This window comes from Schistocerca americana, chromosome 4 (assembly GCF_021461395.2).
Source record: "Schistocerca americana isolate TAMUIC-IGC-003095 chromosome 4, iqSchAmer2.1, whole genome shotgun sequence".
Taxonomy (NCBI): Eukaryota; Metazoa; Arthropoda; class Insecta; order Orthoptera; family Acrididae; genus Schistocerca; species Schistocerca americana.
In genome coordinates this window covers 496,054,661-496,067,988 of record NC_060122.1, presented here as the reverse complement: position 1 = coordinate 496,067,988, position 13,328 = coordinate 496,054,661, and the positions used below count along the sequence as shown (strand labels likewise).

Below are 13,328 nucleotides of genomic sequence, written 5' to 3'. Positions count from 1 at the left end.
CACACACACACACAAAAGGTTGAAAAGGAAAAATGTTTATCGCTTACTACATTTTCTTTGTTCATGCAGTAAAACTTCAGCATCAGGCATGACGTTTTAAATTATTACTTCTTTATTACTCACTCTATGCGGGAAGCAGTTGGCAGACAGTATCTGCATATATCTCTGAATGTCCTTGCGAAATTATATCATTGTAAGACACATACTTCAGGAGATATGACCTCATAAACATTGAATTCACGAAAAACTTGCTTTTTCTTAAAATGGAGCGCAAATTACCCAGACTTTATTCATTCAGTCTATCATAATGAGGGCACTTGGCGACTTCCAGCAAACTTCAATCATAATTTCAAACCTTTTCTAAACTTTTCCTCGCTTTCATGCTTAACGCCAGATATTTAACATACTAACTCATTCGTAAAGTAATCTGAAGCTAATTTATACGCGGGGGGTTTGATTCTTTAAAGAATCGGGGGTTTACTGGTAAGGCACTAAAGTGGATTTGACAGTGCCCTTTGCGTTTTCAAGAGCGAAAATCTGATGAAATTCTAATGGTGATTTTCTAAAACTCATAAAACGCTGTGCATATAACCGATCTCATCATCTCATGAAATCAGTGATCCAAACCACAGGCGACTTCAAACAGGGAGATACTATCACATGTTATAAACTATCGCAAGTGACTAGTTACTATTCAATAAATGAGAGCCTTGATACATCAGAGCCGGCCGGTGTGGCCGTGCGGTTCTAGGCGCTTCAGTCTGGAACCGCGTGACCGCTACGGTCGCAGGTTCGAATCTTGCCTCGGGCATGGATGTGTGTGATGTACTTAGGTTAGTTAGGTTTAAGTAGTTCTAAATTCTAGGGGACTGATGACCACAGATGTTAAGTCCCACAGTGCTCAGAGACATTTGAACCATTTTTTTGATACATCACAGGACGAACGGCTATGTAATAGGATTTTAGGGTTTCTCTACCACAATCCAAAAGTTTTTTAGACTTCCAAATTACATTATATTCTGCGTTTCTGAGGTCTTTAGATTGCATATTAATTACTCAAAAGACAAACTTTCATTTTCTATCGAGCTATGATTTTTTAATGAACGCCATAATTTCAAAGACTGCTAGTTCAATGCACTCTAACGTGATTTTAAATAAATCAATCCAACAATAGTCTACAGTTAATGGTTTATATGAGATTGAAGTCTGTGTAACTGAAACAAAGAAAAGCCAAAAATTGATTCCGTTGATCTTACCCTGGCATTAATGCTTCAGATTATTTGTTTTCTACTAACTCTACTTTCAATCCAGTCCCATAATTTGGCTCAGAGTTACAAGCTGGGAAGAATGAATTGATGAGTATTAGCTCCATCGAGATTGTTAAAAACAAAATACTCCATTTCAAGAAAATGGGTTAGACGATTACAAAACTAATTACCGCGTATTGCTCTGCAGTCTGTTCTGAAACTTTTTAGTATGCCGAGAGTTTGAAAGTATTACAAACAAGCTAACGTAAGTATAGTTGCTACGCTCGTGAGCCGCTGAGTGACCTTAAGTAAACGTTTCACTGTAGTAGCTTGCTACAAGCACCCGGTGAAGTTGCCAAAGTGAAAGATGCCAAGTTCTTTGGCTGAGATATGTCTCCTTACTCTCACGCCTAGTGTGTGGGCAGAGGCAAATACTGTCTAGTGTAAACTCTCAGCGAAGTGTCTACTTCGAGTGTATCGAACGCAGGGTTTGTATAGAAGGGAAGGAAGTTTAGGGTTTAACCTCCCATCTACGACGGCGGTCATTAGAGACGGAGCACATGCTCAGACTGTGGAAAGGAAGATACAAGGCATCGGTAGTCTCCATTTCAAAGGAACCATGCTGCGTTCGGTTAGGACATCAGAAAACCATCATCCATTCTAAACATTACTTTGGAGTTCCATTTCACCATACATCTCTCTAGGGGATCGGCGGATACATGAAATTGTCGCTGAGAACAAATTCAAGATTTTTGCACTGGTATGATTTTTACACCTAGCAAGTTCTTATTCTTTGCCAGCGTTATGCTTTATCAACGACATGGGGCTATGTCCATTTCATTTACTGTATTTCTTAAGAATCAGCAATTACGTTATTTCTGTGTTCGATGCTCATCCCGTTACAACAATGTCAATTTAACTTATAATAGGAGAGAATTCGTGTACGTTGTCTTTTCCGAACTGTGTTACTTTTGTTCTTAGTGTTTTAACAGATCATACAGTATATTCTTCACACAGACATACATAAAGAAGGAAGGAAGATTATTTTTAACGTCCCGTCACAATGACATCATTAGAGACAGAGGCAACCTCAAGAAGGATGCGAAAAGAAATCAGATGTGCCCTTTCAGTGTAATCATACCGGCATTCTCCTTTAGTGAAATCGTACAAAACTTAAAGTTGGATCGCCGAACGGGGGTATAAACTGTTGTCCTCCAGGACACGAGTCTACTGTCTTGCCACACCGCAACGTCAATCGGTATAGATATAGAGATCCATCTGACATTTGCCAAAACTGTGGTTGACCAGTGTAACAAATTAGTTGTTGTCAGTCAGTCGTGCGGATGCTTTGAGAATCTGATTCTACTCCACGTCAAGGAGTGTGCGTGTTACATTCGGTATCCAAATAAAGCAGCCGAAATTGAAATAACCAGATTGTGCTGTGTCTCTCCCTGGAATGTCCTAAATGAACCACAGAATTTTAAGTGAAGCAGGCTGGCTTACGAGTCATTTCTCTCTACTAGGAAACTTCATTAAGAACACGCAATGTTGAGTTACTGAATTATAGACAAGACACTAGCAGGGACTTGCGCACCACGTCGTCCTAATGACAACGGTGAATTGTAGTGGCATCACGACTACAGGATATTGTAAGCGTTGGGAAATGATGCTGACCCACGTCCTTTCGTCAGCTGCCCATAACTCAAGAAGACTGATCTGGGTGACATCACAGATGATCACTTAAGGTAACGTCGGGTTCTACATGTCCATGGGGTGGTCACTATCTACTTCAGTTACGGGGTAGATAGGTTGTACAGTTTATTGCTGAACATTAAGGTCTCTTTGAGAGTTGTAACAGGTAAACAAACGGTCACAGGTATTGTTCGCCCAAAAGCCGTTAACTGAGGCCCACTTCATTCAACTAAACATTACTTATACAACGGTATCAAAATCTGCGTTTTCTCTAGTCTGCTGCTGTGCGTGTCCATCAGACGAAATAAAGTAACTTAGCTGTTGAGATACTGTTCTTGTTTTTGGGAGGAACAGAGCTCAGTCAGGCTTTAAACACGTGGCCCAACATCATGATTTTTGTTTTCTGTGGTTTCACCACATCACTTCAGGTAAATATCCGTGTGATTCATCTAAAACGGTCATGCCCGAGTTCTTGTCAAGTAGCACTTGTTCTCTGCTTCATCATAACTTTGATATGATGAGACCTTAAATTCTTACCTTCTCTCGTGTCATCGTCGTTACCGATATATAGCGCCACTTATCAGTTCAAGATAACTTCTATACGTTTTTGTGAATCGGTAGCGGACGTGCATAGCTATTATCATGTAGGATGTTGGCTTCCGTACACCACCGAGACGATATGATTCCGAATAATAAGATAGGGAAGGAAGACTAAATTTTAACGTCTCGTCGACTATGGGATTAGTAGAGACCTAACACAGGCTATAACTAGATGAAACTGAAAAAGAAATCGGTCAGGTGATTTTCAAATAAACCATACTGCTGACAGGAGATTTAGGGAAACAACAGACGACCTAAATCTAGGTACTCGGACGGGGATTTGAACTCTGGTTCTACCGAAAGTGAATTCAGTGGCTTAACGACTGCGCCACCTAGCTCTTTCTGATCAGTACAGATTCTTATATATTATTGTCCAGTAATGATGCTGAAAAGCGACACCTCTACGCACTAAATGCGAAGTAACCGAAGGTGACTCATCATCCGCACGTTGTTGCACTGGTCCCTACGTCTAACTCTCGACTATCGAACTGTTCTTATGCGCGAATCTCCCATAGGTGGCCGACATCACTGAGGCGTGTTACTGCGGAAAAATTCATTCACTGTTGTACAAAATGATGGCTGGATGCAGACAGCGTGAATGCTCCTGATTTTTGGTTTCAAGAGCATGATGGGAAGTGCCATACAGCAATTTGTTTCATGGGCTGCAGACTTATCACCATAATGAATTGTCTCGTGATTTCATGCTATATTAAATAGTTGCCTGTGATTAGATGTTTGAGAAAGAAATATTAATGGATTTCTAATTTCCTTTCGATAGGATTAGTTGTTGTGCAATCGTTCTCAGAACTCTGCAGTTCACATAACAAAACAGATTTTTCGTCGTAGTTTTGTAAACCCTCTGAAGTAAACGATAATAATAGCATTGTCTTTTCATTTTAAGTTACCGTTCTGTGACTGCACTATTACACAGGCGGTAATCAGGAAGTCTAAAAGGATTTGTGAAGAGAATTCTACCGTTTTATGACCTGAATCGCTCACCCACGGCTCGCTGTAACTCGGCTTAAAAATCGATTTCCACGACAAAACCGAGTTCTAAATCTCCGCGACCCAACCACTTATGTAGGAACAAAACAGAAGGAACTGCATGATATTCAAAGCTCCGCATTAAAGGGGAGTTTTGCTCAGAGATATTGCTCTTATTCAAAACTCAGTTCTATCATCCATATTTAGGTTCCGTGATTTCTCCTAATTACTTAATGACGGAATTCTTCAGTTAGAAAGGTCATAGTTGATTACATTACTTAATTTATTCGATCTGAGCTATCTCTAATGATGTCCTTGTCGATGCGACATTCAACTCTAATTTTCCTTCCTTTTTTCGATCTGAGATTGTGTTTCGTCTTTAATGACCTCGCAGTCAGTGGGACCTTAAACCGTTATCTTCCTTCCTTCCTCGTCTTCGAAACGAGTCGCTGACGTGTCAGTCACGTGCAACATAGAAATCGCTCGTTTGAAAACGTAACATAGTTCACTACTGAAACCAACAGCAAATTTTTCCCAGTTAATTCGATTTGAATCGGGATTGTAAGGCTAAGAGCAGTTACTTGTAGTGGTACAAGAAAGTTGTCAAATTGTAGACATAAATCAAACAGTATAACCTTTAATTTCTGAGAGTAACTGATCTTGTGGATCTTCATTAACGTACTTGCTACAGGTGTGGTTACGTCTCAGCAATCCTCTTGCGACTTAGGGGTTTATATGAGAAAATAGCTCTTAATCGTGATGTTTCTTTTATTTACAGACGCACGGAGCTGCCTGACGTGTGATAAGGTGCTGGAGGAGCTCGAAAAGATCGATGACGACACCGACACCTTCGGCGTGGACTTCGTCAAAATAAACGACAAGCGACTCGCCAAGCAGTATGGCATCAAGAACTTCCCCGCACTCACTTATTTCAGGGAGAAGGAGCCCATCATCTACGAAGGTAAGTCAATAGTTCCTGCCCCTGGTGATATCGTGTTATGCAACCCACATGATATCCCGCAGTCAAAAACCACGAGCGAGATTTTCATATTCTCTCGCACGCTATGCGCAGACTATTAGTACTACAGAAAAAAATAACAGAAAATTTTTGTACTGTGATAAGTTTTCGCTAGAGGCCGTAGTTTTCGAGTTATTCAAGAAAAACTTACGAGAGCGACCTTCAAACGCAACCCCATTGTTCCACCGGTCAGGATTTCTAGTACTTTGTTCATGACACCACCACTGTACAAAAATTTGCGACTTCGCGAATTATTTCCCATATTCGACCTTTTTTGGTCTTCACTGCCTAGCCTTATTACGCCACTGGCTTCATAGAACACTTAAAAAATATAAAATTGAGACGTTTGTGTGAATTTTACTTAAAAATTTATGATTTTAACAGCATAAAACAAACCATTTCATCGTTGTATACGTAAGGCCTTCTGACTACGAAACCACAGTGCGCGTAAGGGTTAAGTTTGGATCATATTGTCAACGTAATTAGTTTCAAGGTAACGTTTACAAAAGTAGTCCTTCTATTACCCTCTCGGATAAGTTTAAATCAATTATGTTAACGAAATAGCTTACTATACTGGAAGCGTAATAGCCCAATTAATAGAGACCAAAAAATGTATCAGTGATGTTAACGAAATAGCTGCCTATTCTGGTGGCGTAATAGTCCAATTAATAGTGACCAATAAATGGTCGAATATCGGGAATAGTTCGTATACTCGGAAATTCTTGTAAGTTGTAAGAGGGGGTGCCAAGAACAACATACTAGAAATTCTAACTGGTAAGGGATGAGCGTGGAGGTGGATGTGCGTTTGATGGTCACTTTTGTACATTTATCTTGAATAACTCGAAAACCATGGCCTCCTTGAAAACTTATCCCAGCATAAAATTTATCTCTATTCAATTTCCCACATAAAGATCCTGTTTAATTTTTAATAAGACTGCGCGTAGCGAGCGAGAGAATATGAAAACCTTGCGGGTGATTTTTAAAGGCCAGTTATAATATTGTGGAGTGTATAAAACGATATCGGGAGGAGCAGCTGAAACATTCTCTATACTCAGTCGCAATTTTTATCCAAAATGGAGGACACGCATCGATTAATGTCTAGTCACGTTAGAAGCTTCGTCAAAGGCCTAGAGCCTCTGTGAGTTGTTTTCTTGATTTCTGCTGTTCCACAATTTTTGAATATAATGAGAATGTGTTCATGGGTTCGGTACGTTTAGCTTGGAGGGGTAGTCATCTGTTCTGAGTAAACACGCAGATCAAGCAGTTCCACTTACCTTGGAAGTCAACAATTGTCTGACAGCCTATACCGTGTCTTTCAACACTTCAACTATTACCGCCACTTCGTGAACATCAGTGTCGCAGTTCTTGGATTAAATGATTAACTTTCTTTTGCATTTCACTAATAGCATTCGCCGCAAATGTCCAGAACGCAATCGGCAGAATAATTATTCTTATTCGTTTTCATTTTCCGTTATAATGTGACAGTACATAACAATAACAAAAAGATACCCTTACCTATACTTTCACAAGTATGATCATTAATACGCAAATACTGTAAACAATGCTCATTGCAGGTCAGTAATAAAGAGTTTGATTGTAGTAGACGCCTCAGACTGTAAGAAAATCCACGCTCAATATCACAAACACAATATAACATTTGTTTTTGTGACGCAGATTTTTGGAGCTCTCTATACGTATTTACCTTCTGAAATCTTGTAGGGCAGCCGAAGCCCCAATAGCACAGTGTGAGAGATCAAAATTTTCCATTAGATGGGATTTATCGAGTTCCAAAGTGATCGGGCGATAGGTCGTTATCACTGCATCAGAGTGTGGAAGTTTCCAACCTTTGAATCACTGACTTTTTAATGGTATCAGATTTCAAGGGTGAAGTGGATTGAGTGGAATCGTGTACATTCCAAAGGTGATAATGCAGATATTAAACGACCGTTTACCTCTGAAAATCTCGTTAAGACAAACTGACGGCTTTGCATCGGCTCACCATAAAATTCTATGGTTCAAATGGCTCTGAGCACTATGGGACTTAACATCTATGGTCACCAGTCCCCTAGAACTTAGAACTACTTAAACCTAACTAACCTAAGGACAGCACATAACACCCAGCCATCACGAGGCAGAGAAAATCCCTGACCCCGCCGGGAATCGAACCCGGGAACCCGGGCGTGGGAAGCGAGAACGCTACCGCACGACCACGAGATGCGGGCATAAAATTCTATATTTTGTCATTTTTGTAATAACGGTTCTGAACAGTTTCTCACTTGGTTTCGATCGGCTATAAGAATATGCCATAGTCATAACAATAGTCCTACTAACGATGTTTCGAGAACCAGTATTGAATGAAAAATCTAGAGATAACCTTCAGACCCCTTCGCACCGCTTCCGTGTGGAACGTGAATACAAAATTTAGACTATCTACAACGCCCACAGAGGCGTTTGGGCCGTCATTCTTCCCGCGCTGCACACGCTTTTAGAACGAAAAGAAAACCTAACGTATTGTACAATGATAAGATTATCTACTACTCACTAAACAGTGGTTTGTGGCGTGTGTTTGTTAATGCAGAATACACTGACTCGTTAATCGTGTGGAACAAGATGGTACAGTAAAGGTAAACAAACGAGTTATGCAGTGTCTAATCGCGATGAAACACGTGCCTTGCGAAGGAAGACCTGTGCTCTTGGACAACGACGCATACGACGTCTGCTCAAAAAATTTCGGAACATTCGTAATTTCGCGCCAGTGGTACGTTGGAGCGAAATGCGGTTAGAGCCCTTCACACGCCTATGTTTAATGTGTAAGCGCCGGAAGTTTCATTGCTGTATATCTGCTAGTTATTGTTCAGCGTTGTATTGAGCAGAACGTTGTGTCGCACAGTTTGCAAATTTCGAAATGGCAGAGTTAAAGAAGCAACGCATCTGTATTGCATTTTGCGTGAAACTCAAGAAAACCTCTACAGGGACACACCAAGTAATGCAGTAAGCCTATCGTGACTAGTACTTAAGCCGTACTCGGTGTTACGAATGGTTCACGCGGTTTAGATATGGCCAGACGGATGTTAAAGATGACCCTCCTTCAGGACGCTCTTCGACGTCTATCGACGACGCTCATGTCAGGAACGTCTATGAACGACATGTTCCTGAAGAGGATCATAAACGGTGACGAGACGTGGGTCTACGTTTATTACGTTGAGACCAAGGCTCAGTCTTCACATGGGTCGGTAAAGATTCTCCAAGAACAGAAAGAGCTCGTCAGGTCAGGTCAAATGTCAAGGCCATGCTGATAGTTTTCTTTGACTTTGAACGAATAGTTCATAATGAATTCGTGCCACATGGACAGACAGTTAATCTATGGTACTATCGGGACGTATTGCGACGCCTGCGAGAAAATGTGAGAAGGAAACGAGCTGAAATATGGCGAAACAAATCATGGTCTTGCATCATGATAATGCACCCGCACATTCATCCCTGTTGGTGCGTGACTACTGCACAAAAAAAACGGAATCACTGTGCTGCCTCATCCTACGTACTCTCCAGACCTGGCCCCTGCCGACTTTTTTTTATTTCCAAAGTTGAAAACCCCACTGAAAGGACAAATATTTGCAACGATAGACGACATAAAAGAAAATTCGCAGATTGCGCTTCGCGCTATCCAGCACGGGACCCAAAGACTGCTTCCGCAAGCTCAAAAAATATTCAAATGTGTGTGAATTTCTAAGGGACCGAACTGCTGAGGTCATCGGTCTCTAGACTTACACACTACTTTAAACTAACTTAAACTAGTTTATGCCAAGAACAACACACACACACACCCATGCCTGAGGGAGGACTCGAACCTCCGGCAGGAGGGGCCACGCAATCCATGACATGGCACCTCAAACCGAACGGCCACTCCGCGCGCCTTTCCGGGTCGGGTTGGGTTGGGTTGTTATGAGGGAGGAGACCAGACAGCGAGGTCATCGGTGTCATCGGATTAAGGAAGGACGGCGAGGGAAGTCGGCCGTGCGCTTTCAAAGGAACCATCCCGGCATTTGCCTGGAGCGATTTGGGGAAATCACGGAAAACCTAAATCAGGATGGCGGGACGCGGGATTGAACCGTCGTCCTTCCGGCTTTCCGGAGGTGGGAAAGGCGTTGGAAGCGGTGTGTCAGTTGGGGAGTAGAGTATTTAGAAGGAGAAAGATAAGCGTAGAAAAATTCTGGGGACGAAGATCCGGAATTTGTTGAACAGACCTCGTACTTATCTTAAACTGACTTCTCCGATATTTGCAGAGCTGTTGGGGGACAACACAGATCCGTTTGTACCTAACTGGAAGTCAAAGCAGTTTCAAAATGGTTTTCATTTTCTGCCCTTAATCGAAGACCGGGAAGTCAGAGTTCCGACCCATTCTAGAGTCGGGGTCTCTTTATCTAAATAGCAGGCAGCGGAAGTCTCAATTGGGTATTTGGGAGGTTATTTCCAGTTCCGACATTTCCCTTACAACCAATCGAAACTTTCCGAAAATCTTGATCAGAACCAGGGGATATAAATTACACTGCGCACCAGAATTAAAGGATTACTTTTTCGAAATCCCGTAGCAATCTCGCACTGCGACGCACATGTTTGAGATTTGCCCCAAAGGTGCCAACAATCTTCCTCTGTAATGGTGCAAAAGGCTGGCCCCCTGCGGCGTCACTCTGGGGCTCGGCGACGCTTCAGACAGTGAGATGTCGACACGTGCGAAAAAAGCTTCATGTGAGGTTTGAGCTGATGTGTCACACTGGCACCAGAACTCAACACAATTCCTCACAACGCCTCCCTGGACATGTCATACGATTGGTAAGTCATCACACCCCCTCTTACCAACATTTCAGCCGTTCTTTTGTCGCCTTTGCGATAGAGGCCAGAACTGCGACATCCAGCGTTGAAATCACGCGGGTTTCTTACGAGTGACCGAAGGAAACATTTCAGACCCACCGTCGCTCAGAATCGACATGATAAGCCCTCATGAGGCAACGGGCGTCAATAAAACCACGATGGGGCGTTGATTCCCACACATTTTCCCATCGAAAACGACAGTTCGAAGTGCGATGAGCAACAGGACGAAGGTCTTGTCAACGTTTAACACTGCTTCCACCCCTCTGTGCATCTCAAACATGTGCGTCGCAATGGGAGATTGCTATGGGATTTTGAAAAACCGATCCTCTAATTTCGTTGCGCAATGTTTTTTTATTTAATTTACAAGAAATTTAGTTTATAGAGAAATGGGGTTCAACCTGAACCGATCTGAGGATTCGCAGGATGCTCCAGAAGATTATCTATGCGTAAACTGCAAGAAACATTTCGCTAGTATACCTGCAATATTTTGTAGTCCGATAGAGGCAAAACGATCCCTCCATACGGTGGACTAGCGAAAAGGCTTTGAGTGTAGTTCTACATGTTTCTACGTTTACTTTAGTTACTTGCCATCAGTTTGGAAAACAACAAGTTTAAAAGTTGTATAGATTCAGTTAAATGCGTAAATGAAACCTAAATATCCAACTTCGAACGCGCATCGCATCGCGGGGAGTTTCTAGATTATTAATTAGTCTCACGGACAGATGCGCGAACAAACACGCACATGCACGGAGAGAGAGAAACAGAGAGATAATGAATCAAACGAACGTAGCGACTGTTAGAAGTGCCAACCAAAATTTGAGAAGTCATCTAAGAAAATTCTTATTTCTAGAACTAACGACATTACCTAGTATCAAAAAATGTGCGTCTTTGTACATGATGGAGTAAACATAACACTCAGTGTTCTCTGCAGGAAGCCTCTGAAAACAATTATTTAATTTAAGAGCAGATTTGAATCGGCTATTTAAAACATTAGGCGTCTTCAACGTCACAGTCGTGGTTTCAACCGGCAAGGCAGCCCAAGTAGATCATGGGAAAATACAACAGTACGAGCTGATGATGCGTTGCTGTTAATGTCGTAATGGGGAACTTTCGCTGCCAGAAGTTTCACAAGGCTGGCGGCGGTTACTTCAGTGGATCAGTGACCCAGGCCACACGAGGCAGCTCGCTATTTATAAGGCTCGGCTCTGAGTCAGGACGGGACTGCCACAGACACGGCTGCCGCCGATATTGGAACTCATTTCCCACTGGCTGTGCATTAGTCGAGGAGCATATGATACAAGTGCGACACAATATAAAACAAGAAACTTCACTACACTGCCTGACAGTTTTCTATCTCGACCATATGACAAGCAAGTGACAGATGCACAGTTCGGATCGCACGAAAGAAGCTGGATTTCAAACGGCCTCGAATTCTCGAAAGATTTGTGTATCTGGGAGCATATTAAACCATACCGTGCTTCACCATGTTGAATGGTACTATATACCAACCACTACCTCACTCCTGCACTCTTTCGCGTTAATCTACGATCAAAATCTTCTTCGGTTCATCGTCACTGCTAATTCTGATCTATAACTTACATCATCGCTTCTTCGTATTGCAAACATGCAATCGAGTTTCGTACATAAGCTCATGCTATATTAGCATTCCACACCTCTCACTACAGATGATACAAATTATGCTCCACATGGTTTCTCGCGGTTTCCATATACAGAGAGCACTAGGAAAGTGTTGTACAGATGTACAAGTCACAACCATCTTTAGTGTTAGTTTAGACCAGTCCATACTTCTACTACAATCCAGATCTCAAGCTATCCCTGACAGGCTGGCCATGCTTTTGATCGGTTAGTACCAGGCGACATCGCAGTGGCTTCAGAAGTTTCGTAGCACATTTCTCTTGAGTGTTGACATTGCATGAAGACTTCGATGAGATGATACTAATGCTTGCAGGATGCTAGCAAATATGGTATACCATATTCAGAGGGTTCAAGCATTGTCAAAAGCTTCTGTGGATTTTGCCTTCACAATGGAGGAGACGTCCTATCGTTGGCACTCAGACGTGCTCATATACAGTGAACCACATCGTTACGTTCCCATAAAATCGCAAAACGAGATGCAATATCGTTTTTAAAGGCAACGCGCCAGTCACCGGACTAAAATCGACATCTTCCAAGAAGACAACGGTCGTTGTTTTCTTCACCGTAAGAGGAGCAGAGCGTTGAAATGTTGTGTGTGTGACTTTCAAAAACACGTAACCTAGATATCGCACACAAAACAATAGCTATCTTGGGAGATCTGTGCAAACCAATAACAATTTCAAGCCAAATACAGAAATGCGACAGTTGGTTGTTTCATCATGACAACGCTTCGGTACATCAGGCAGAAGCTTGTAATTCCTATTTAGCTGTAAGAACCATCGAAGTTCTTGAGAATTCTCCATGTAGTTCTGATTTTCATTTGCACAAGTGGAAAATGAACTGAAACGACTGCAACACTCTACGGACGAAGGGCTTCTGAACAATAATGGCGACGAATACTGATTTTATTAATTGTTTCGAAGGATGAAAAGATGTGTTAAGTATGCTGGAATCATTTTAAGAAGTAAATTTACGGGGCTATTTCGCAGAAGTTTAGTAGTACCATTTGTAACATACAACAATCCACGGAAACTATACTAACGCTTTCCACTTGCTGTAAATTTAATGGTTTCTCTGTGAGCCACATACTACAATCCAACGAAAAACAAAAAGAAGGATGTTACAATGAAAAACATTAAACACCGGGAAGTAAAGGAGGAAATGAAAAGAAATTTCACTCGAGTCGAGATGCGTTTTTATCTCAGTGATACAAATCAAATTAAATTAACAAAGAGTGTTCTACTAGTTCTTTTGAGTAAGAA

General features: G+C 41.8%; 1 protein-coding gene across 3 annotated transcripts in view; it reads left to right on the top strand.

Annotated features, from left to right (window-relative positions):
- Positions 1-13,328, top strand: part of LOC124612943 — a 453,322-nt gene that overhangs the window by 94,511 nt on the left and 345,483 nt on the right. For all 3 annotated transcript variants that reach the window (XM_047141447.1, XM_047141449.1, XM_047141446.1), the window contains exon 2: positions 5,302-5,484. In XM_047141447.1, the coding sequence (XP_046997403.1) occupies positions 5,302-5,484 (183 nt within the window). The remainder of the gene's footprint in view (positions 1-5,301; positions 5,485-13,328) is intronic.